At 37.5% G+C, this 27191-nt stretch overlaps 1 protein-coding gene across 1 annotated transcript in view; it reads right to left on the bottom strand.

Annotated features, from left to right (window-relative positions):
* THSD7A (thrombospondin type 1 domain containing 7A) overlaps positions 1-27191 on the bottom strand; it is a 305894-nt gene that overhangs the window by 55631 nt on the left and 223072 nt on the right. Inside the window, exons 9-13 of the mRNA XM_076331421.1 lie at positions 25354-25545; positions 15830-16064; positions 12585-12700; positions 10010-10142; positions 7046-7149 (exon numbers count right to left, since the gene is read on the bottom strand). Coding sequence (XP_076187536.1) covers positions 7046-7149; positions 10010-10142; positions 12585-12700; positions 15830-16064; positions 25354-25545 — 780 coding nt within the window. The remainder of the gene's footprint in view (positions 1-7045; positions 7150-10009; positions 10143-12584; positions 12701-15829; positions 16065-25353; positions 25546-27191) is intronic.

Raw genomic sequence — 27191 nt, 5'->3', positions numbered from 1 at the left:
TAAAGCCATGCAGTGCCAGATTAATTATTTTGCCTATACAACCACGTTATATTTATTACAGACATTAGCAATAAGTGGAAAGAGCATGGTTCTTCTATTACTGAATTAAGCCCAAGTAATTGTCAAGTGAAAACATAAAACAGGAGTACTGCTAACAGAAAAATCAAATTTAACATGGAAACCATTCACTTACAAAATTGTTTTGGTATTTAACAATTATCTCTCAGAGGAAAGGTGTAAATAAACAGCAGTCTAAATTTTCTAGACAAGGGACTTTGATGTAATTAAAACTTTATCTGATAGCATTGTTTCCACCAAGCCACAGGGGACTACAGGCTAATGTATTTGTTGTTGGCATAACGAAACACTAAGACTGTATTTGAGCAAGTCTTGTTATGTGTGGGTTTATATAAAAACCTTGCCGCTGTTCCCATCATTAGTATACTTCATTGAGATTTCACCGAGATGTGAGATTCAGTGACACCTACACCTAAAAATTAAAATATTTTATAAATGAACATGCTCTATGTCCTTTGTTTTACAACACACTTGTGATACCATTTTTTCAATTGTTAAGTATTTTTACCAACAAAAATATTGTTTCATTTCTAGAAAGGCATGATTTCAGCACACTAACTTTTCTTACACCTACTATCAATGCTGCCTAGGCTATGATTTCATCTCTGTTTATTTCTTTTTCTGTAGGACACGGCAGACTAGACACTGCACAATGAAATGTTTCTATCGCAAAGTATCTTAAGCAGGAGCACATGTCAATAATGTGAAAATACAAGCCTGATCATTCTTTATGTGCCAAAGAGAATAACAATGTGTTTCTGCTGAATAAAGTTGTCTGGAGATTCTGGCTCTTGTTTTGCCAATAAAAAAATAATTTCTCATGTAAGTACTGCTCTTGAGCACTGTTGTCCAAATTCTTACTTCAGTACAAAACCTGAAGCTGCCAGTTGTCCTTTGCAGTGACTAAAATATGAGCCAGGCAATAGGGCACACTCATCTGTTAAGTCTCAATGAGGTTAAAATAGTAGTTTATAGCTCTATGAAGGAGCAGCACCCCTTCATGATTTTGTCTCCCTTCTTGTGCTTTCAATGAGGGCACGAAACCCCCACAAGAGCAAATCCCCCCACATACATAAGCGACGCCCAGAGTGGGAGGCTGCTGTCCCTGCTTAGCCACAGCGAGAGGAAAGCGCTTTTGTCCACTGGTTCTGCCTCCGAGCCTCCCCACGGCTCAAGCCTGCAAGGCCTCCTCGTCTGCTCATGGCCATCCTGGGAAGCTTCCACCAATTCCCCTGCTCCACTGTCTTTCAAACACCTCTACATACACGCTGCAGATGAAGAATAGTGAGAGCTCAGGATCAGCTCTTTAATAACAGCCAGTTCCCAGCAACATCAAGTACAGCTATTCAGATATTTTCCCTGACAGCCAGGTTACTTAAGCTTCTGCTTAAGTTTTATAAATAACCTTCCTCTTGCTATTAGAGAATATGCTGACAGATTTCACAATTTTCATCCCATTCCTCCTACGAAACTCTGAGGAAGATTTATAGTGGCAAGGACTGCAGGCTGTGCATCCTTTTGCAAATCTCTTTTCGGTCACTGGGGTAGCCCTTACCACGTGCATCCATCCATATGCATCATGATGTGATTAGGCTATCGCAGTTCGGGCACTCGAGCTTCTCATCTGCTACAGGTTCTCTTCACTAGCATTGGGATGCAGTCCAACAAGCCCTACTTAAATCTGCAGAAGCTACTGGCAAAACAAGCCTTTTTAGTAAGTAAGTTTCCTAGGCTTTCCTATACAATTCAAAAGGGATTTGAATTGTATTTCTAAGTTCCTTCAGAAGACACTGGAGCTGAGGTTTACTTACACAGATTTTTTAAGACATGGGCATAACATAACACATACCTGCCTAAGTTCTTCACAATTTCAAACTTCATACATTAATCTATATCACTGAGCAGACCACTACTTTGAAGTTATCTATGTGCTAATAAACGTCAGCCTTAAGAATACAAAGTATTATCTCTTAGCACACCCTGCTGGAGCAGGTTCCTCTCACAGTGAGTTTTATAGCCCACATCCCCATCAAATACTAGTAGCCTGGCTTTATCAAGCATTTACTCTCTTGTTCTAGTTTCTGTAATTTTTTTGATATTTTGTGTTTGCCAACACTCTGTGCCACTCCCTCCTGGGTTTCAGGTGACTCATCGAGACATCTGGTCAATTTACTCTTGTTAACTGAGAAACAGCTTATTAAAATAAAGACAACATAAATGCTGTTTCAGTAAAATATGGCTTTTCTCTACATTTCCTGTTCCTGTTGGATAGGGTCAAAAGGAAGTTTCAAACTCCTTGCTGATGCACCCACAATATCCTCTCTCGAGGGTTTTGAACAAGAGACAGTTAGACGTCTTAAGTTACTACGATTCCATAATACATTCCTGCCACTGTTAAAAGGCATTTTACCAGTGATATGACTGCAAATTTTCATTCATCATAGAAATTCAACACAATTGTCATGACTATCTGCCTTGTTCAAATAAGGTTCATGACTACAACAATGAATTTGCTGCTCAGGTATTAAATGCTATGTTACTATGCTTAGATTTAGATACAAATACCTGTCCATCATTTGCATGAATAATTAACAAACTTATTTCTTTAAAAAATGCTAAAAAAAAAATTTGTTCTTAAAACAAAAACACACACCAAACCCTTTTATTCTCTTTCCTCTGCATTGACCCCAGTTCTAATTTTGTGATGTGTTCATTTAAAGTGACATGATTTGTAACAAAGCCTTCATTATACAAGACAGCTAGAAACAGAGCTGTCTTTAACAATGAATCACAATTCTAAACTTTATGATTCACCCAAGTATCTCTTCTGCCAAGGAAGACCAATGTGATAAAAAAGCTGAAGAATGGAAATGTAAATAGTAAAGCTGTGATCTAAAGCAAGGCATGCATATGCTCTAGTTACTCATAGACTCTTAAGATCAGACACCTAACCAGTCATTTTAATGATTTCTAGTTTTTCCTTCAGTTTTAATTATCTTTCTAACTAAATATGAACCGTGCAGACTATTTTGTTCAAAATAAACCGCTAATGAATGCATAGTCAGATGTGCCTTTTTCCCTGGTGTACATTCCTATTCTTTCTTATTTAACACATTTGCTGATATTGTTATGTGTTACAGTGTGCGTAGGCAATCAGATCAGAAATAGGACAAACTAATAGCATTGGTAACATCCCCTTGCACTGAAAAAGAGGAACTGAGAACTGTTCTCACACACAAGAATGCAATTACTTGCTCTACTGAGTATCAACACAAAATGAAAGGACAATCCACAGGAAACCAAAGGGCTGAGATTACTTCTATAACATTATTGTTTCACTTTGTCATCAAAAGTAAATTACCACAAACAGATGAATGAATGTGTGATTTCTGCATTCATGAGCATCAGAAATTTGAGAGAGAACTCTTTTTCAATTGGAAAAGAAATGCTGCTATGTCTACATTTTCACAGGATAGTAAACATTTGTACAGAAATCACCAACAAACAGTTAAATGATCTGTTCAAAATATCTTTATTCCACTATCACATTATAAATGCAATATCAGAATGTTATACCAAATGGATTTCATTTTTCAGTGTTTGGCATTTCCTGATTTTAGGGTGGTTAAAAGGATTTGCATAGTAGGAACTCAGCCTTTTCTGTATCTACATCACAAAATAATCTTTAAATAAATGATTTCTAGTATAGAATTTTTAATAACATATTGTCATGCAAAGTTTTCCATAGCCTGTAGGAACTTATTTACGACAAGCCAAGTATGCAAGCAGGAGCCAAGAATCAGCAGGGAGAGGGGACAAACCCTCTTCCAGAGTCTTCCTTCAGAAATTGGTGAAATCTTTCTAATACTGTCCAGGGCAGAGCTCAGTCAGCCGGATGCTTGCTTTCAGGTCAGCCTCCCTTCAGCGAGTACCTTGCACGAAATCAACTCTGGTGCAGGGCACCAAACAAAATAATGTGCACCACTGAAAATTCACACATGGTGATTTTCATGGCAGAATTTGAAATGTAAGAGGGGAAATGGAGTATGTTAATGCCCTGTGTAGGAGATAACCTATATAAAACAAATAAAACACACTATCCATGTTCAAAATGCAATTTTCTGAGGTGCGAAGTAAATAAAACTTCAACCAATAATCTCTAGAATTGCAGAAGTATATTTTCCAAAGTGAAAGTTACTTTTGTGCAAAAATTCAACTATTACTTCCAAGTCATATTCATTGTAATGATGTTCAAGAAAACAGAAATTATTCTACTTTTCTCAATCTAAAGAAAAGCTGTACTAGTTTAGCTCCTACAGAATATCAGTTTACAGTACTGAGCACAAAAGTAGAAGATATATTCAACACATTGTCAGGTATTAAAACACTGAGACATGATACATAATATACCTGTGTTTGAAACTTACATTTTCTGTTAATTTACATCAATGGGAAAAATATTGGGCCAAAAAAGGCTCTGTGTTTAATGTCTGTAACTTTCACCACTGCAACAGGCTAGACAATACTTAGATTCTTATTTAGATACTTGGACTGAGGCACAAATAATCTTTGGTTATTCAACTTAAATAACTTTCTCCATGAGTTCTACAATAAAATTTATGCATTGGATAGACTTAATAAAAAGCAAGAGCAAACAAAAATCTCCCCTTTCTAACAGTTGATTTCAGAAACATTTACAGAATTCTACCAAAACCACCCGCTTTCTTCAGGCTTAGCTGCTACCAGGGTTCTTAATTAACGATTGCTCATTCTACCACTTGACCACATTACACTAGAGAGCTACTTCCATTATATCTGCTTGTAGGAACAAGACTACTGCTTGAATACATCATCCTTTGCAAGATCAAACTGGTAGTACTAGAGGGAAGTTCTGCCTATCTATTTTACCAGATTTGAAAACTGTATGCCCAGTAATTCCAAGATAACGTATTACTCTGCATGTGTGTGTACCACACATGACTGAAATTACAGTTTAAAAAAAGGAAACTCTCATGATGTACAAGAATAATAAAAAACAATTTGCATGCAGTACAGTTAGCTATCTTTCTTTATTAACTGACTTCGAGGCAAAGTCAATAGATTTAGGTACTACCATGCAAGTACAGAAGACAATATTTTGTACTATCTGAACTCCTACCGTCAGAGACAGAAATCTTATTTTCTCAGTATGTAATCTGAATGTATCCTCCAGAGCTGCTAAGAAATAAGATTGCACTAGTGATAGACCTTCGAAAGAATTACCACAGCCAGAAGTCTTTTGTACTAGCAGGCAATACCTTCAGGTTTCATTTTGTGGTAAACCCTAAATTGATCTCCTGTAACACTTTCTGAGTAAGTGGTAGGAGTTACTAGCTTAAGATTTACTCTATGACTTTTTTAAGTGTACCATAACCTCCTTTAATACTGCGAGGAAGTTAATGACCAGAACATTTCACTTCTGCAGTTACCAGTGTCCTTGCTCAGGAATTCCACAATCTGCTGAGCCAATACTGTTTTAATGGATAGGAGTTTGCACTCAGAAAAGGCAAAAGAAAAAAACCTTCCTGGAATTCAGGGTTGACTAGTAGTTCAAAGCAATTCAATTACTGTAACACAGTAAGTAGGAATTGCAATTATTTTCATACTGAATTTATTTAATGCACCTAAAAAACCATCTCCTGACTATACTTAACAGAGTCACACATACACAGTTCTGTCAAATCTTCAAAACCCTCTATGAAGACAGGTGACAGTAAAGCTGGATATGGATGCTAAAATTATTTGTTATCAAATGGAAATGGCAGAAAAATGTCTGAATCACTGGGCTCGAAGGGTCAGTGGTTTTGAAGTCCAACGAGCAGCTGGTTAAGAGTACTGCACCTCAGTGGTTAATTCCAGGGCCAATTCTGTTAAGCATCTTTAACAACCTGTACAGAAAGCATCCTCAGCAGGTTTGGGGGCAATACCTGTTTGAGAGGAGCAGTCAATAGCTACCTGGAGGGTAGGGCTGCCATTCAGAGGACCTTGACAGCTTGGAGAAATGGGCTGGCACTGAACTTTAACAGTGTAAATGCAAAGTCCTGCATCTCTCATGCTCCCGTTACTCTCTACAACTACCTAAATTCAAGGGTATAGAGAAGAGAGAGCTAGCCCGTTCTAGCTAGGGGCCACAGACACAAATTGCAGCAAGGGAAATTTCAGCTTAGATATTAGCAAAAAAAAAAAAAAATGCAGTGCTAGACTGGACAAGCACTGGAGCAAATGTCCAGAGAGGCTGTAGGATCTCCATCCTGGGAGATACTCCAAACATGTTGAGACATGGCCCTGAGCAAACTGCTCTCATCTGGGTGGGATCTAACTTTGAAACTGGCCCTGCTCTGGGTGGAAGGTTGGACCAAGGGACCTCCAAAGTGTCCTTCCAACTCAAAAATATTGTAGGGTTCTCTGATACTAAATTTTCAAACAAACGCTTACAGGGAGCAAAAGTCTTATTATTCAGTGTAATGGATATACCCATAAAAATGTCTTCACATTCTCACCACATGAAAAATGTCACATTTTCACAGGTGACTTTACACAACCTTTTTCACAAAAAGAAGCATGTAAAGTCACCCATCCCTTTCTTTTGTTTCTTCTTTTTGAAAACATACTTTCCACAAACACCTCTGCAAACTTGCTTCAGGTAAGGATAGTGAAATAAACTGAACAAACAATAGCATAAAATTAGACACTAATGTGGTATCTATATTTAAAAATAAATTAATACTGATATTTTATTAATAAAATATTTGCCAAATACTAGTTAGGATGCACCCTACCATACTAGCATTCAGTATTTTCCTTTGCTGATGCACATAAAGACAGATAAAGTTAATGTTAGGTTATGACGACTAAAATTTTAGGCATTTCCCACACCAGTGCAGCTATAGATTTCTGAGGAATATATGACAGAAGCAAAGTGTCTAACCTCTTGCTTGTAGCCCAGGTCCACAAGTCTCATGTGCTCCTGGACTGTCTTGGCGCACATACCATGGTACTAGCTGGCACCTGCGCCACTTGTGGGTCTTCCACCTGAAATGAGGGGAGAAACAATCAATTTCAAACAATCCATCTAAACTTGTAGCAATCAAAACTGAGGCAGCACAAGTGCTAGATAGTATTAGAAACCACCATAAGCTATTGCTTATTATTACTAACTGGTCACAGCCAATTTATAACAAACAGTAAAAATACCGTAAACTTTTCCCTCTTTCCTGTTAACTTTTTTACTCCTTTTAGGATTAGGCCATTAAGAACACAGGGAAGGAAAGAGGAGGTGGAGGAAGGAAAAGAAAGCAAACCATATATATTTTCTAGGATTTCAAAGTACAAAGGTACATTAACACTACCTAACAAATACACGGTGAATACAAACCACAATGAGGTTTATACATTAATACAAAGCATTAACACACTTATACAAGATGTGAGAAAGAAATTTCAAAAAAGAATACTATACAAAATAATAAAATTGTGACTTGAATACCCATTTAACAGAACTCCTTTGCTATGGATTTATAACTGAGCATGCTCAGAGTATTTTACGAGTCAACAAAATGACAATAAAATTTGAAAAGTGGATTTAGTAAAGTGACACTAACATCTCATAAAAACAACATGGACCCATTAAATGAGTTTTGAATACTAGCATACCCTAATAAACCTCCTCTCTTTCTCACTTTCCCTTCCCTTCCTTTCTTTTTTCCACCTATCTCAGTGAAGCAAAGATGTGTTGAAGTTTCCCAAATACACTCCAGAGATAAGACTCCAGGGTTGATTTCTGGTTCACGCAGTACTGAGAGTTTCTTTTGGCAGTAAATACTGTCACATAGAAGTGTTAGTGCATTTCTTTCTCTTTTGCTTCTTTCCTCTTCCCCAGGTCTTTTCGTCCCCTCCCTTAGGCATGCCTTGCAACACAACAACAAATGGAGGAATTCTGCCTTATTTGAAGCACAAACAAGTCTTGGAGTAACAGACAAAGATGAGGTCAGATGAGCAAAGTCTTAGGATTTTTGGGTTTTTTTCTCAAATTTCAAATGATATGATTACAAGGGTAAAGTTTGCACAACAAACAAATTCCTTTCCTAAGCTTCATCTTCCAAACACTATCCCAAAAGGAGAAATCAGAAGCAAAAAGGGACCCCAGCTACAGCAAAGCATTGGGACAGTGGGTTTAAATGACTGTGAGGGTGCCTCGGGCAATCCCAGAGCACCTGGGGTCTCAGGTAGCTGGATGGCAGCACCTTACAAATGTGGAGCCAACGAAGAGATCCGACACAATGTGAATATGGGCCCAGACTATATCAAAATAGAACACAGACAAAAAGAACTTGCAAAAAACTTTGATAAGAAATGCAATATTGTGTTGCTTAAATTATTCTATCTTTAATATAAACTGCTACAACTTTTACAAAGTTCCCTTCTAGTGCTGCAGAATAACCTAGGCCTTAAATATAACAAATCCAGGCAAGTGTGGTTATTGTCACATCTCTGAAATAATCCACAGTTGTCTGAATTACTCAGAATGGGGGGGGAGGGGGGAACGGTATGTCCACAGCTCAAACCATCAACTGCTCTCATATTTAAAATTATTTCAATGGTTTTGCACCTCAAGTTTCATTGTAACTTGCCTCTGCAGGCCAGTATCTAAACTAAGGCATGAGCCAAGCTGAATGTCTGTGTCCATCTGTCGCAGCAAGTGTAGGTCAGAAAGATGCTAAAGGAAATATACAGAAAATGTTTTTAGTATTAGTTTGTGTCATGAAATTTAAATCACCTCATCTACCACTCCCTAGCAACTCTTCTGCTCAGCACATCATCATGCACTAGCTCAGGTAAAATTTGATACTGAAGATACTAAAGAGATGAGGAGCAGCCAGCATTTTAAAAGATAAAACTCTGACTCTGGTATTGACTAGAAAAAGTTCTCGAGCTATATTTCTGATGTTTGGAGTACTGATTTTGGTAGCTTCCCAATGCTGTTTTACATCCTTTCATATCTTTCAGCTATATACAGTGTGATCTCCTAATGAATTTGCAAAGATAATTCTTACCAGATAATGAAAACAACACATTTCTTTAATCTCAATTTGTTTTGGCTAAAATAATCTTAAATTCTATTGCACCACTGCAACATAGAGGGGTTTCATGGGAACTAGCAGGTGTTCTTCTCTAGCCACTGGAGAAACAGAACATTGGCTTCCAATTCAAACATATTTATTATTCATCAAAAAAAAAATCTCTTTTTTTTTTTAATTTCCTCAAGTAAATCCAACCAACTGCATCAGAATTTTCTAAACTTTGTCTGTATCAACAGACAGATCTTGCCGTACATCTAGACTTTCCCATGCCACTCAGACAGATACTACAAAACTGCCCAGAAATTTTCTTAAGCAGTTATGGTGGAGATCCCCACCTGTTGGAACAGTCCTCATCATTCTCTGGTGAAGATTTGGTCAACACAGGATTTTGTACATTAGGCAATATATCAACTGTGGACTATCTCAGGGCTGACGGGGATGGAAAGATGGAGGATACAGTGCATGGCACAGTGCGGCAGCAGAACTCAGCTCTCCTAGACAGATGAGGCTGCATTTCAGTGCTTTGGATCATTTAGAAAGGAAGATTTTTTTAATCATATAGAATTTCAAAATAGTTGTTAAGAAAGATTTAGCCTGGAAAGTCATTCTTAGTAGTTGCAATGTTCCTGCAAAGGACCTGGAACAAAATGAACTAGTGATTCACTATGGGCCCAACTGAGTCTACATATCTGTTCTGAAACCTTGGTTTAGCTATGTAGCCTATTTTTCTTAAGAAGTGGAATTTAACAAGCTTTTGAGGTAGTACAAGTTGAAAAATCATGTCTGAGCTGTCTCTGGTTGATTTAGACTACCTGTAGCTATAGCAGACAGGAGAAACTTCACACTCCTTTTCCTCAAACAAGGAGTCCGGGCACTCACGACCACTGTTGGCAGGGAGCTGGATGATGACTCGGTGACGAGACTGCTTCTTTACTGTGACACCCCCTGCAAAGAGTAGAAGAGCTTGTTTCTCCTGCTACTACATAGGGATGACAGTAATTAGGGGGAAAATAAGATTTAACATAACAGGTATTTGAGTCGATTGCTATAGTAGTGACATGCTATTGTGTCCATAAGCAGAAAATTAAGCCTAATAGATAAAACACTTTAATCTCAGCTAAAGGCCAGGAAGCAGAACTAATCAGAAAGAAACAGTAGCAGTACTGAACAAATGAATATACAGCTGAAGTGAACACACAGTTCAAGTGAACAAAAATTAAACCAGCTCAGTTTGCTGCTACACTTTACAGTTTCAAAGCATAAATTTGCCCTAATCATTTGCATGCAAAACCAGAAACAGAAATTAATGGAAAGAAATTATTATATTTCACAATTTTTCCATTCAATAAATGACTCAGTCAGAAAATCTGCTTGCCTTTTGCTTATCTCCACAGCCAGGAATATAACAACTTTAATTTACAGTCTTGGTTCTCTCCAGGCTGGGCATTAATTCTGCTCCCTATGCCCTCGTTTCCCACCTGGGACTAGCATTACCCTCTCTAGACACGCAAAAACTATTCCAAAAGAGCATGCTTTACATTTAAATGTGAAGTTTCATTTCCCACTCTGGAATTAATTTACAGTTTACAGTTTTTAATTATTATACTCATTCATTATTAATGTTAAACAGTAAATAGTTCCTGTAGGAATTTTGATTCCAGTCATCTTCAGATGTCAGTTCTTCAGGCAGAAAATTAAGAGAAAACACACAAATTTATATTAATTCTGTAGCAATACCTAATACACAAATATCATTAGGTAAAAATCTTGGGGTTGTTTTGTTTTGGTTTTTTCCCAGAGAGCTGTAGGCACAGACATTTGGCTGACTAGGTTGATACCGGCTTTGGGTGGGTTATTACAGCAGCTGCAGCTTGTCTGAACACAGAAGCATGCTGGACCACAGCCAAACAATTGTAATTAGGAGCAAGCAGTAGGAGAATCCCGGTGGTGTCTTTCCACCACCTGGCCGCTTTTCAATGCAGAGGAAACCCTCCACTCCTGAGTCAATCAGCTCCAGGAGATGCCAGGAGCTGGCACAAGGGGCAAGACAGACGTGCAGCCCAGCAAAGCTGCTGACCAGCTTGCTGACGAAAGTAGGTAAAACCCATGAAATAAAAATTGTTTGTGTAGTATAAAAAGAGTTTGACTCACTGAATAGACAAAAGGCCTGTATTGGTTCACAAATATACTGGTTTTAGCAGCATACATGCTAGTTTGTAGTCAATATTCGTGAAGATATGTTCATTGTATCAAGACCTTTCTTAAAACCCGCAGAAATAAGAACAGAAGAGCATGGCATTTTTGTCCAAGATGATCTGCCCTAACAAAAGTATTTCAGAAAGAACCATTAATATTGCTGTAAAATAACACAGCATTTAATAATGAATAACTATTTAATAGATTCAGATTCAATGGTCTTACTTCTCTGTTCTTTTTCAAAGGTTTTAAATTTAATCTTCCTAACCCCTTTTTTATTTGTTAGAATGCATTAAGCACTAATATGAATTACTACAAAAATGACTCTATGCTTGTGTCCTTTATAAAGCATAAAGAATTAGCCGTGACATTTGAAGTGCGTACGTTCGATGTAACAATATCTTACATTCGATAATATGGTTGCTGCGAGTAATCACCACATTCCACATAGGGATTAGCACCCCGTGGAACTTTGGGTATTATAGACTCTGTCTGTAATAGTACATATTATAAAAATACCTCCTGTTAAGCTTAAAAGAGAAAAAGAGCTAAGGCAGAAAAATGTGGGCAATATTAAATCAGTCATCACTTTATGCACAATTTCAATGTAATAAAAATTCAAGGGAGACCTGCACTGTTTTTAAGAACTTTGCCAAGTGTATTAAAATGTTATTGCAATGTATGTTTAAGTCAGACCATTAATATCAACTTAAAGTCTGCTGATTTTTATTAACTGTCCTTCCATTTTCATTTGGGTGGAATAAACCAGCACAGGCAAAAGTGAAAGGGTTTTGCCAAAATTATATACATATGCACATCTCTCTCTCTCTCTCTTTTCAAATACAATTTCTGTAACTGTACAAGTATCTGTTTTGGTGTTACACTAAGAGATACATGTCTGCTCTGTGACTAGCTCTCTCTTTATCAGTGAAAGATGCAAATGGGAGTTTGTAACATAAAAGTAGGCAAAATGGGAAAAAAAAAAACACAGATGCTTACAGAAAATGTATAGAAATAACTGTTCTATTCAGCAAAAACATTATGTTCCTTGCAGCTGCTCTACCAGCTATTACATGTCCTCTGTCAGAAAGAGATGTATGTAAGTATTCTACCAAAAGTGACTCCTAGTTTGACTCCTTTTTTTTTTTTTCCTTAAAAATCTGCCTACCAGCACACAATGGATAAAATTACCTTCTTGACATGAAGAAGGACACAATGTCCAGTCACTGAATGGAGTCACAATACAGTCCTTCCTACAGGGAAGCAGACAAGGCCTCACTGTTTCTGGTCGGAGGCTCTCAGGGCATCTAAAAAAAAAAAAACCAAAACAAAAAAGAAGCATTATCAAATAAACAATCATTCTGCAGTGAAGTGGTGAATCACGAGAGGTACTGAATGCCTGCAGGCACACGAGGGGAGTGTTAGTTGCCCAGAATTCACCAGGATTGAGCTCGGAAATAAAAACTGTTAGAATTTAAATATAGCTGGTGGAAACAAGCCAAAACCAGTGCGTTCTACACCTGGGGATTTAACTAAAAAAAAAAAAATCATGATTCCTCACTCACCATTCCAGACTCTGCCTTTTGAGTGTTGTTTTCAAGCTTCCAAATGATTATGCAGAAAAGCCATCTAGTTCCCTTCCAACCCAAACTATTCTATGATTCTATGATTCCAGTTTAGCTTAGCAAAATACATTTTTAGCTTTTCATAAATTTACCTGAAACATAAACTCTGGAAAGAGGCATATTTAAACTAAATAACATTGCTAACCCAGGAACATGGCCAGGTATAAGCTGGCCATGATCATGACAGAAACCAGAAAAGTGTTTGAAACTTCCAGATCAATGAGACTGTGAAAGACAGTCAGAAAGGACAAAAAACCTTGCTTGTTTTAGGAAGAGGCTTGATCAGCATATAAAAGGGATTATTGGACTGCCACATATGGGACTCATTAACCCAAGTCATTTTCCCCCGTTCTGTGTTCCTATTATTTCATAAAGGACAAACAACTCTCTGTGCTGCAATACTTGTTTTCAGAATGATGCAATAACTCTTGCAGAAGTACTGCAAATCTTTAAAATAATTTCAAAAAGACTATTGCCCTAAAAGTGCACAGAATGTGGACTGTCAGAGGATTACATAAAGAGGTAAGAAAAACATCACGTTTATATTTTAGAGCTTTTGGCTCACTGCAGAAAAACATTACTATGACTAGTTTTTCCTCTTGTGGCTGCTGGGCATCTTGGACCAGAGAGATGAGAGACCAGTTTTATATTGGATTGGATCAGCCAGGGAAGCTTGGCTTGTGCAAGGCATCTTTCTTGCCAGGCTGAAGGGAGCACAAGCGAGTCTAACAATGAGCTACAGAGAAAATGTGGTCTCCATGGTTGGTGGAGGACTAAGATCAGTGTGGCAGGAAAAGCAGGGGGAAATTGAGAAGAAAAGTTGAGTTGCAGCATTACAGGAACATGTTCTTCAGCAATAACACTTGCTAGTTCATTATTTCCATCGGTTGTCTCTGCATTTTCCTGTCAATTCACATAAACTTCTCAGAGTATGATCCATTACTGTGAAGCAGCACCAACTTCTTGGTGCCTTCTTATAACATCTCCACCCTTTCTCTTTTCTCCCCTAAAATACTAACGTGAAAGACCATGAAATATTATAGCTATAGCAACTTAAATCTCCATCACCTCTCCGTAAGCTCTCTACATTTTTAAGTCAAATTGTGCCTTGTTTCTATGCGATTCATAAAATCAGATTATGTATGCATGAGTGTATTATATATGGTCAGGTACACTTTAAAAAAACATCTGCCAATCGTATACATTGACTACGCTTTCAGAAATTTTCTGTAAGGTTAAAATTCAAAATGCTTCTGAAAAGTATTGAACGTTGGCTAATGGCTTTTTCCTTAAAGGCCAACAGAAATTATAAGCATACAAAAAAGTCTGAATTATACACATTCACTGTGTCACTAAGAACGTCATCTTTCAGGAGCACTGAACATTGCAATTCCTCTTCAGATCCATGGGCAAGGCAATTAGTTCAATTAGAACACCATTTCTATCTTTTATATTGTTTGTATTTAGTATATGTGGCTTAAAGCAAAGTATTGATTTTTCTGCAGTCCTTACTCAAGGTCAAATTAAACAGAAGAGATACAAGCTGAAGTCTGTAACTTGCGAGGTAGATAAGGCCAATAATATTGATTGTATCATACCACAGTAATCCTTTTTATTAAGGGGTGTTTAAAACAAGGTTCCTATTTACATTTTCATGTTAAATGTCTGGTTCTTTAAAAATGATTCAGTGATTTTAAGGTGACAATTTGAAGGATCAACTGAGACTCTTTTTCTCATTTCACAGGATTCATTTACAACACAATAAAACAGCCCTCCTCCCAAAAATTTAAGGTCAAATCAAAGGCAGAGACATTAACAGCAAATTTAAAAAGGACGATAAATCATTAGAGGTTTTTTTAAAATGTAAAATGAGTAACAAATAAAAGATATAATGGTATCGTGACTGAATAGAACAGCAACTTAATGCAGATACACAACAATTTAGATTACTGAATGTGCTGGCATTATTCCCCATATTTCCATTTAAAGTAAATTACGAATAAGTCTACTGCTGAATAAAGCAACAAATGGCAGGCACCGTGAAAATATTTAGTGAGACAATAGCTGCCTCATGAACTTTCTAAATGACCTCTGCTATCAGCTCTTCCAGCTTTGAATCTGTCCTCAGTGGGATATATTTACAGACTGCCAAACTGTATGAAGATATTATCAAATGCATTTTACTACCAGCTAATCTGTATTTAACCCTGGTCATATATTAAACTGCAAAATTAAATCACTGGGCCAAAGGGATCTCTTAGAGAAATATGTATATGGGGGAAAAACCTCACAAAGGTTGTCAAACTAATGTTCAAACTAATGCCCTGTCAGAGCCGTACCGTACTTGACCTCCTCAGTCTGCTTCTGAGAAGATGCACTTACATGGCTTGTACTGTATTTGGATCCAAACCAGTATTTTTGCATGGAACTGCACTAATCCATATAGTGCACTGCTTGTTTGGAGGTACCCCAAGGATCTTGGAAATGGTGCTGCACTGCACACCACGTACATGCCTCAAGACTTTTATCTCAGCTCGACCTGATGATGGCAAGGAGCCAACTGGATTTCGTAGTCAGTCAGCTGCCAGCAAAATCACCACTGTAAATATGACCCGTAAAAATCAATAGTGAGAAAGGTATTTTATAGTCCGTCTGTCACTTCAGATTTGTATTTTTAAAAGATTAATTGTTCCCTCATGAGAACACAAAGATGGGGGTTTTTGTCTTTGCATGCACTCATTGGTGATATAAATATAGAGCAGTAAAATCCAAAGATAATTACAGCATGAAGATATTTTTTAAAATCTTTACTTTTTTGGGCCCACTTGTCCCACGTTGACTCTCACACAGATGACTTTTCTTGTCTGCATCCCCACGGAACAGGTGGCCTCCCCATTCCAGCTGGCAGAGGAGTTGAAAGCAGAGACAGACGTATCTTCTATGCACTGTCCCCACGGGCCGGTCTGCCAATGATACACAGTGCAAGAGTGTTCGTTACAGCTGCGCGTTTCCTGTAGGGCACTACTATTTGGGCACTGTATTCCTCCTGGAACAATAAAACAGGGCAAAAGTTCATGCAGGGGAAGGAAATAAAGTGCTTGTTTTTTTTTTTAAAAATCAAACCAAAAACCACAACACTTTGAAATGTTATCAGTTATATATTATCACTTTGACTACATGAAAGAAATATTGTTCCTTTTTTCTCCTCTTCACATGCCCAATATGGACTTTGACAAACTTCAGTCAACAGACTACACAGAACAGAATGTACATGGACAGTAAATGTAAATGTGTACAATAAGGATGTAAAAATAATTATAAATTTTATAACACACTAATGTACTTGGAGTAATCTACAGCCTTTTTATTTTGGTGTTCTCTAAAAGAGACTGCAAGAGATCACATGAAGTATGAAGGCTCTAGGCAGAAGAAACGGTTAAATATTCTAGTTATGCATGTGTAGAGACCACTGTTTATGTCTAATTCATGGATCAATTAAAAAGATTTTTGGAGCTCTTGTCCTAGCTCCCAGTGGATATTTATCCATTTTACGTAATTACCAAAGAGGATGGCACAGCTGGCAATTTCAGGTCCAGATTGAGATAAGAAAGGCTGTTGCAGGTAAAGATTAAAATGCCTTCATGTGTCAGTAATTGTGAAGAAAAGCTCAGATAATGCTATCTTTGTTGTGTCTGGTTTCAGATAGTATGTTCAGTTTCTTATATTCAAGCACTTCAAAGGTAATCTGGCCTCCCAATCCTCCAGAAGTAAAGAGGAGGTCTTTCCTACCAGACTTGATCATAGGCTACTAGATGTCTAGCCCTGTGAGTAGACAGCATGTCTGCTAGATCTCTGGTGTTACTAGATATTCAGAGTCTAGGTTTAAGAATTAATTTAAACATTCATGGCCTACACAGGAACAACAGGACTCCTATCTCCAGATGACAGAAAGCCAGGGGAAATCTAAATAACATTTTAGTCTTTCCTGAAAGACAAGAACAGTAAGAAAGATAACTGAAAGAGGAGCTTTTTATTAGTTACTGCAGATGAACTATACTTTGCTTTGCACTGAAAAGAAAAATGTATGCTCACACCAACCACATATCAGAGAGTATATTAGCCTTTCTATCCCACCACTGAACTTTAGGTTGACCTCCAGTCCTATAGACGTGCAAGAGGGAAGGGGTTTTAAGCACTCAATACTGAGAGAAATTAAACACACAACTAAATGTAATCAAAGAAACAATGGATACTTCCAGTACTCCAACACAAGTAAGTCAATTTTCACAAGCGGTGAAAATGCTTTATACCCCAAGTTGCTTTTGTGGAATGTCTAAATCTGCAGCAAACATGAGAAAAGGGACACTCTAGTGAAACCACAGGACAAAATCCAAATTCTCAAATTGTTTTCATAGAGACAATTATAACTTCTGACTTTGGGCTAAAAATACTGATGCAACCAAGAAACAGTAAACATCATATTAACTGAGATGTCATGCCAAAGACAAGCTAATCTTAAGTTTTGCAAAGGGGGTTTAGAAAAACCTAAAAACGCGTGAACATAATTAAACAATGACTGAAAGGGAATTGGTTCTGGCTCAGAATAGATGCAACTCAAGTCTATCAGATTTGCTTTAAATATATGTCAATATGCATAGCACCAAGACAAAACGTGTCATATGCATTTTCCTAAAAAAGGACATAAAAAAATCAAATGGTAAAACAAAATTATGGTTATGTGATATGTTTCAAAAAGTTATTCAAGCAGCTTCCTTCAGGAAATAAAAAAATCTTCCAGCTAATGGCAGCCGATAGGAATACAAGCAAGGAAATTAGGAAAGTGAGTGTATTTTGAAAAAGAAAAAAAAATCTGAGCTAGTAAAGTCACAAGTTATTTGGCATGGGAGAGAAAATTGATCCACATGAGGAGTCTAGACATGTTCCCCCAGTACAAGGGTTAAAAAAAGGAGAATTTAGAAGAGATAAGGAAGGTTACTAAATTAATTATTTCCATCTGATGTTAGCTCAAGAAGAAACACAAGGGAAATATTTACAGTAAATTCATAAATTAAAGTGGGGTGTGTGGGAAGAAATGTTTCCCCAGGAATGGATGCCATAACCACCAGTTCCTAAGGCATTTGAGAATAAAGTGACAACTTAGATTCAGTTTTGACAGCTATGCAAGAATGTATATTCAGGGAAAAAAATAAGAGTGACATTGACTTGTAAATGAAAAACATTGGGGCATGAATGTTTGCAGCTCAGTGGGAATCCACTTCTGTTCAGATAAAACCAGTAGTTAAAAAAACTACATAAAGAATGAACAAAATGTGGAAATAATATTACTGAAATATAAACCAACTATGACTAGTACTAAATCTTTGTAATACTAAAAATATACTATTTATTTATAAATCGGTGTGCCATTCTGTCCAGGAAAACAGCATTCCCTTGTGCTCCCTCAAATTAAAATAGGTACAGAAAAAGCAGAGGGGGTTGGAAAACTGGCGGTTAGAGATGCCCTTTATAACGTCTGCACAGGGGTAACAAGATCAGGGCTACTCAACTTTAGGAGCACTTCACCAAATGAGGACAGGTTTGACAGGAATATAAAAATTAATAAGTATCACAGAAAAAAAATATACATTTAATTTTATCAGAATACATGAAAAAGGGACATACAATACTAAATACTTTTTATATAATACATTATTAGATGGCTGTAAATAACTGCTTGTCAGTACTAAAAATATTCATTTCAAGGTACAAAAAACAGTTGGAGCTGAAGCATTTCTTTTTGGTTTTGGATACTTAAGCAAAGCACACTTGGAAATGAAAGGCTAGCTTTACAGAGGGACTTGCATATTACTCATAAAATAGCAGAGATATGAGGGTAGTTTCCTTGAACGCTTTAACAGAATTGTCATATGCTTAGATTGCTTTTCTGCCTGATTTGGAGCTGGTAATGGGTAATACATCTCGCTCTAGGAAGTTCAAGGATTAGATTTTATACGTCTTTTTTTGTGACACTGTCTTGATAACTTCCAAATTTCAAAATGCATAACATTTTTTAAAGCATTTACGATCATTTTAATTAATCATTTTGATAGCACTCATTTTACAAATGCATGTAATTTTATATATGCATTTCAAAACAGCTGGAATAATCTTAACGTTTGAGAAAACAGATGCAACTGAAGTGCCTCTTGTAATCTAGAGAGTGAGGTGTTACTCATTTCTTCTTTGCCTTAGGAATGAGGTAGGCATTCCTCGAGGCAGCTGCACTTCCCAAAGACAGACGTAGTCAGCACATGCAGACCGCTAACATAAGAACAAGGACTGCCCCGTTGGTGCAGATCTCTTCCAGTTCTGCAAACACTCACGCTTCCTAACCTGGTGCATATCAGTTATACAAACAAAGCAGACCCGTCCTATCATACACAACAGGACAGGAGTTAGGGTGCACTCATGGGAGACGAGAGGTCTGTTCCTCAAGTCCTTTCTCGGTTAGGATTTGAATCCCAGACCCCACACTCCAGGCAGGAATCTGAACTGAGGGGCTCCTGAGCAAAAGGGGAAGCACAGTACCATCCCTCTCCCCCGGCTCACCTTCACACGCAGGTGGCAGGTCACTTTGCAAGTCCAGCCTGAAAATTAAGGTTCCCCAGTTCCAAAACTAAGTGGTTTTTTTATTCCTGTTTCAGCTGAAATCAGTTAAAACTCATGAAAATCCCTGTCTTCTCCAAAACTGATCCTTTGGTGAATAAGCAATTTGCTGGGAAAACAATTACTCAATTCTATGTTTTCAGATTTAATTACCAAGCACTTTTATTTCAGGCCAGGAAAATACAAAAATTAAAACCAAACAAATGGAGCAAGTGTAAGAAGAGTAAACACATTAAAAAGCCCTAAGTATAACTCCTCTTTTGCAACTATGAGTCAAAGTGCACTGGAATTTTAACAGGAATAAAATTTGAAAGCGTATCAACCATAATTTGCCTAGAGTTCAGAAGAAACTCCTGTGGTCCAGCTATTCCTTACACGTTCAGTAAATCAATCTTGCAGATATATGAGAAGTATGAGCTATTGGCCCCTGTCAAACAGAATACCTGATGAGATGGAGAACTGATATTCTGTACTATCTAACTCAGTGATGTTTAATAGTCTGTGATATATGAGGTCACACTAAATAGTCCTTCTGGCATTATACTTTGCTAATCTATGAACATACAATAGCCAGGCACACACATCTCTGCCCTAAGAGAATATTTCAAACATACTCATCCTTCACTCTCATTTTATTAAATTAAGCTTTTTAATCAGATTATTTTCTTCTTTACATTTGACTTGTGGTTTTTTCTTTTAATCTTTCCTTTTCCAAAATCAGTATCAGTCATTCACTACTGATAAAACTTGGAATGTATCCACAATATTAGTTTCATGCTGTATGACACTGATTTGGCAGTGTCAATCAATGGCAGCGTATAACCAATACAGAATCAATCTGCATATCTACTATTTACTGAAAAATTAAGACTCATTTAGTACTTTTTAGTCTCAGGTCAAGGCCTATGTAAAGTAGTCTTAGTGCATATTACTAATTATATAAGATTTATTGTAAGCAGGAAATAAAAAATTAACAGAAATATTAAATGGAAAATAAAACAAAAATAGACAAACCCTACATTCAACAGAGATAGGCTGAGCTGTATACGATGCCTTTACTAGACTTATGCAGAACAACTATATGATGTATCAGGTAACATCATTATGTCCTCTGCTGTCATTTTAAATTTTGAGAGAATGACTTTCCTGAGTTTCTTACTGTAGCATGAAGATGTATTTGACAGTGACACAAATGAGCTACCACTATAGGCAGGCTCACAGACAGGCAAATTTATAAATCACTTCGCTTTTCAAACCTTCAAGCTGAGGACAATGATCTCAGAAAAGATATCAAAAACCGTTACTGTGACACCAGTTTCCACATGGAGTCATCTCACAAACCACAGAAAGTCTTTATCTTGAGGAAAGAGATGACTCTCTCTCTCTCTCTACTGAATGCAAGTAAATAAGCCATCCTAGATGTGCATAACCACACTGTGCTTGAGGCTCTGCAGCATCTAGTTTGACCATGTGGAAGAGGTGTTGTTCTGAATGAGGAAATGCTGATGAGAGGGCATATGGCCGAGGTCAGCTCCTGGCTCCAGCAGAAGTCAGTGTGGTGCTGGAGGGGCAGTCGTATCCCAGAGCTCATTAGAAAACTTTGTCACTACTGTAATTTACATATGGCTTCAATTTTTCCTGTGAATCTATTCTTGTCACCAAGGAACTATTATAATACTACTGAATTATTCCTATTCTAAGTCATCCAAGAAAATCAATTATACTGTGGCTGTTTCCTGGTGGCCAGTTATGCTAACTTGATGGTTTCTTCAAACCAATTCAGCAGCATAGATAGCTGGGAAGTAAGAAGAAAAATAAGGTCTTAAGTGTGAAATGACATAGCTCTATCACAGACAGTCATCTGCCAACATTAACAAGGAAAATGACAGAATATAGTATTTTTTATTTCAAAGAGGAGAGAAACTGAACAATCACAGACAATATTTTGATAAGAAGCCATCCGAGATCCAGATAAAAGAACCTATTTCGTATGTCTTTACAGACACTCAAAAATTTCAATGGGGTGTTCACGTTTAAGTACCCCAATGAACAAGAATTAAGCACTGCAGATACTTTGAGGGACTGCAATATTCCTCATGTATGTAATGCCTGCAACGCTTTGATCTTGCCAGCCTCGTAGACTGAATTCTCCGTGACTAGCAGGAGGATGCGTGATCAAGGACTCACAGTGATAAACCTGGACTCCTTATGTCATCTTAGAAGCCAAGTTTAGCCTTATTCATAGATTGGCAACAGACTCGCCCATTCTTTCATTAATTAATGTCCGGTCCTGATATCATAGGAATTGTATATATTTATGTACAATATATTTGTCCTATTGTGTTCTGAATAAAAACTCTCAAATATCATGGCTATATTATACAGGAATTACTATGAAATGGCTTACCTAACCTCGTCTGTCTCTCATACCAACAGTTCAAGGAAAGGTTCAAAAATCCAAAAGGGAACACCTGTGGGACCGTTCACCTGAATAGAACTGATGGCTATTTTCAGAATTCAGTTTTAATGTGTAAATGGAATTATTGGTCTTACATTTATGAGACTTGAGATTTTTAGTTATACATGATGTTTACAGAGTTTTCATCAACAGTAATGTGCATTTTTTATAAGCTCTGAATAGAATTGAGAACTGCATGTTTCCTAAAAAAGGTTCATGTGGAGCTTCCTTTTTATATCAGCAGAATACAGACTTTCAGATACATGAATATATTCTGTGCCCCCAGAACATAAAATGACCTCCCAGCATCAACTACACAATCAGTGTTTTATGTTTTGGGAACACTGCTGATCTCTGTCATGCAGTTCTGGAGGTGAAAAGTCATTCAGTTATTTGTCACGCAGCAAATGACTAAAAGGCATAAGAGACATATGAGGAGAAAGATGACAATAATTTCAGTGAAGCATAAAAAATAAAAGCTAAACTGATACATTTTGAATATAATACAAGCAAAGGTGAAAAGTACCTTCCAGCTAGACACGTAACAATATGCTAAGCCTTGGAAGGTACTTTTATTTATTTATATATTTTTATTCTCTGGAGTTTGTACAGAGTGCAATTGCACTACTGCATGCAATTATAGCATGGTGTTGAAGATACCTGACCAAGATGTGAGTGAATTGCTATAAGCTAGGTAGACATACCAGCTTGTGTCCTTAAAAAAAGCACAGAATAACCTCATCTCGGAATAGTGGTAAAGAGGCCAGGGTTCGAGCAAAGCTGAAGCACTACAACATCTAGGTAATGAGTTGGCTTTCTCAGCAGTAGTCTAGGGATCTCTTCACTGCTACCTGTGTGGTTTGAGACCTGTCGATCTTTGTGATCACTCAGTGCTGGTTCTGATCAGAACATTTTATTTATGTGCAACAGACATAAATAAAATTCATACACCTAAAATTCAGCCTATGCTTAACTGCTTTGCTGCATCTGCAGCCTTGTAAATTATCCTAAGATGTGTTAAGTACCAAAGTCAGAATAAAATGGGTACTTTTTAAAAAGAAGCGTAAGAAAGTGGAATCATTTTCTGCAGTAATTTAGGTTTTCACTTCTGTGGCATGCTTGTCAAGATGTTAAATTTCTGTCTCCAATAAAACTGCATAAGCATATGGAAAATCTATTATCTTGACCTACATGGAAAAGCAAGAAGCACGTGAATATATGTTTATTTGAATTATCATCTGAAAACGTGGCTCTGTGTTTCCCTCAAAAAGTGTCCATTTGACACACTATAAAAAAAGGGACAACATAAAACCAATTTTGTTTCTAATTTTACGAGCATTTCTACTTTGCTACATAGATCCATCTAAGTAATTTATTATTTGAATCACCTACTAAAATGAGTATAGTTCTGACTGCATCTTACACTTGTAGCAAAGGTCTTTTCAGGGAGAAGGTTGAACGTGCCTGCTCTGCTACATATTTTTTTACAATTACCCAAATTATGTCAAATACACAGTATACTTTTAGCAATGAAATTAACTGTGTTTGCAAACAGAGAAGTGTTTTGGTATATGATGAAGCCTGTCCCTTTCTTTCTCCATTTCTCAGAATGGGTATTCTGTTTCACTACTTCCATACTTTACAGGTTTCACTTTTGTCCTGGTTTCGGCAGGGATAGAGTTAATTTCCTTTCTAGTAGCTGGTACAGTGTTTTGGATTTAGGATGAGAACAAAGTTGATAAGCACCGATGTTTTAGTTGTTGCTAGGTAATGCTTACACTAGCCAAGGACTTTTTAGTTTTCCATGGTCTACCGACTGAAGAGGCTGGAGGTGCACAAGAAGCTGGGAGGGGGCACAGCCAAACTGGCCAAAGGGACATTCCATACCATGTGACGTCATGCTCAGTACATAAACTGGGAAAGCTGGCCGGGGGGGCCGCTGCTCGGGGACTGGCTGGGCATCAGTCGGCGGGTGGTGAGCAATTGTACTGTGCATCACTTGTTTTGTGTATTATTATTATTATTATCATATTATTATTATCATTTTATTTCAATTATTAAACTGTTTTTATCTCAACCCACGAGTTTTTCTAACTTGTGCTCTTCCAATTCTCTCCCCCATCCCACCGGGTGGGGGGGAGTGAGCGAGCGGCTGCGTGGTGCTTAGTTACCAACTGAAATTAAACCACGACAACTTTTCAGCTAAATTTCATCTTAACTCTGAAGTAATAAAATATTTAACAGTTTTAAAGAAGAATTAAAACATGCATGTATCCTTTTATATTGAAGGCAATTAACTTTACTGTCAGTAATACACGTGAGTAAACGTTTTCCAAGAACTCTTTGGTGACTATGTCTCCTTGCTGCCAGTGTTGCACAAGGCATTTTACCAGTTGGACCGCAACACACCTGACATGGCCATTTTAGAACCATGTTACATATAGAATACATTTGCTCTATTACCCCCCAAAATACTTAAGAACAAAATAAAACCATTTATAGGAAGCATGGAAAATCATCAAAGAATAGACATGAACCTATATCTAAAGCCTTTTTCTTCTCCTATTTATATTTCAGCTATATCTTCTCTTTCTATTTGCTGCAGACAGTTGCACAAGGACCATTTGCATGAATGGAAGCCATTCACATGAGCGACGATTTGCAGGGTAAAACCAAAGTCTTACTATGAATAAAAATGTTAATGGGGTAACGTTAGTTACCAATTTGAGCAAAGAAGCTACAAAAGCCATTTGTCAGCATTTGAACCCATTAAAACTCTCATCTTTTCAGCATTCATACTTATATCCTTCCAATTTGGACCTAAATTATAGCTAGGGTTACTAACAATCCTCATAAATATCTTTCATAGAGATCTGCATAGGATAAATCATTTGCCTCGTTTAATTTTAACATTTAATTTTCCCATAGAAAATGGGAAAACCACATATTCAAAAATCAAAACAGTAACATTATGCAAAATAATAAAAAAAAGCAACATTAACTGAGTTAAGCAAAATAAAATCTCCTCTTTAAAACAGCTTTAGGTACCATGAGTAAATGTAGGATAAGCATTTAAATATTTTTTCTATATTTAAAAAAACACAACTCCATCTAATAATTTGTTTCTGTTGATCAAGAAATAACTTTGACATTGCAAAGACAGTTGAGAATTCTCAGTCAAACAAGAGTCTGCAAGAGTATGCGACCTTACCTTCACCTGCATACGCCAGAATGGAGCGGGCACGCATCTGCTTCCCTTCTGTGGTTTTGCCGGAGCAGGTGTGTGAGCAGGAGGACCATGCGGACCACATGCTGAGCACACAGTCCTTTGGGCATGGAGCTTCGCAGACAACCGGGATTGGGTAGATAGCATCTCTACACAGCTGTCTGTCAACCTCTTCTCCTGGGAAAGAAAAGGCCAGTAGCAGTCTATCATTTGTTAAATTAACTTAAAATGAGCAATCGAGTCCAGATGGGCACACAAATAAATTAGATTCTGTTCTTCTATATAAACAAAGTAAATAGATATTTTATTAAAATGACTTGTCTCCTCTGCCTTGATTCTAGAAGAACATGCTTAAATCTAGTTTAATTTGATATTCTGCTGAAGTGAATGCCAGCCTGGGTGGTCTTTAGGCTTTCATTTTAATGAAATATATTAATACATATTTGATTCCACAGACAATCCTAATGTGAATAACAGAGTATATAATACACCTATGGAAAACTGTATACATGGAAATCTGTGTATGTTAATCACCTAGTCTTCATCCGTGTTTGTTGGAGAAGGGGAAAAGTATCCTAACTTCTAGCTCAGCCAGTTTTACAACCCATAATTCATCCTTTGAATTGCAGCTATGCATCAAAATATGAAGAGTGTTGCAGTAAGCTGCAGTCAGTGTCTTGTTTGGTTAGAAAGATCTTCATTTGTTAGCCAAGCCAGTAACACATTAGTCTTTGTGTCATGGAAATATAAAAAGATCTATGCATTTTTATTCTGTCACAGCAGTGTACACATTTCATTATAATAAAAAGATCCAGGCTGGTATAAATTGTTTAATGAAATACTAGCCAGTGTTTAAGTAGCAGGGCTGCTTTTGTTTTCAGTAAGGAAATCATGGGAGCACTGTGTCTGAGATTTGTCTGAACAGCACCCTAATCACAAAGTGGTTAGTTTTGTAAGGTGACATATAATTTCCTGATCAAATCAGTTAATATCCATTAAGTGAGGAATGAACAAATGACCACATATTCAGAGGTCAATAAGTCTCACTGACAGTGAAAAAAGCCTCAGGATAAATCTTCACTTTGGAGCAGATGATGGAAAAAATGAACAAAGGAGGGAGAGGTTTGGAGTCACTGTTTTAGAGTTATAGGCTTGTGCTGGTTTTGGCTGGGATAGAGTTCATTTTCTTTATAGCAGCTAGTATGGGGCTATGTTTTGGATATGTGCTAAAAACAGTGTTGATAATACAGGGATGTTTTAGTTACTGCTGAGCAGTGCTTACACAGAGTCAAGGCCTTCTCTGCTTCTCACCCCACCCCACCAGCGAGTAGGCTGGGGGGGCACAAGAAGTTGGGAGGGGACACAGCTGGGACAGCTGACCCAAACTGGCCAAAGGGATATTCCACACCATATGATGTCATGCTCAGCACATAAAGCTGGGGGAAGAAGAAGGAAGGGGGGGACGTTCAGAGTGATGGTGTTTGTCTTCCCAAGCAACCGTTAGGCGTTATGGAGCCCTGCTTTCCTGGAGATGGCTGAAGACCTGCCTGCCAATGGGAAGGAGTGAATGAATTCCTTGTTTTGCTTTGCTTGCATGCATGGCTTTTGCTTTACTTATTAAACTGTCTTTCTCTCAACCCATGAGGTTTTTTTTTTACTTTTACTCTTCTGATTCTCTCCCCCATCCCACCAGGGGGGAGTGAGCGAGTGGCTGCGTAGGGCTTAGTTGCCAGCTGGGGTTAAACCACGACAAGCCTTGTTATCATACAAACCAATTACAGAAAGTGCTTGCAACAGAAAGCACCAGGAACTGAGCAGTAGCC

The sequence above is a fragment of the Aptenodytes patagonicus genome, chromosome 2, assembly GCF_965638725.1.
Source record: "Aptenodytes patagonicus chromosome 2, bAptPat1.pri.cur, whole genome shotgun sequence".
Classification (NCBI taxonomy): Eukaryota; Metazoa; Chordata; class Aves; order Sphenisciformes; family Spheniscidae; genus Aptenodytes; species Aptenodytes patagonicus.
This window is presented reverse-complemented; position numbering and strand designations above follow the sequence as displayed.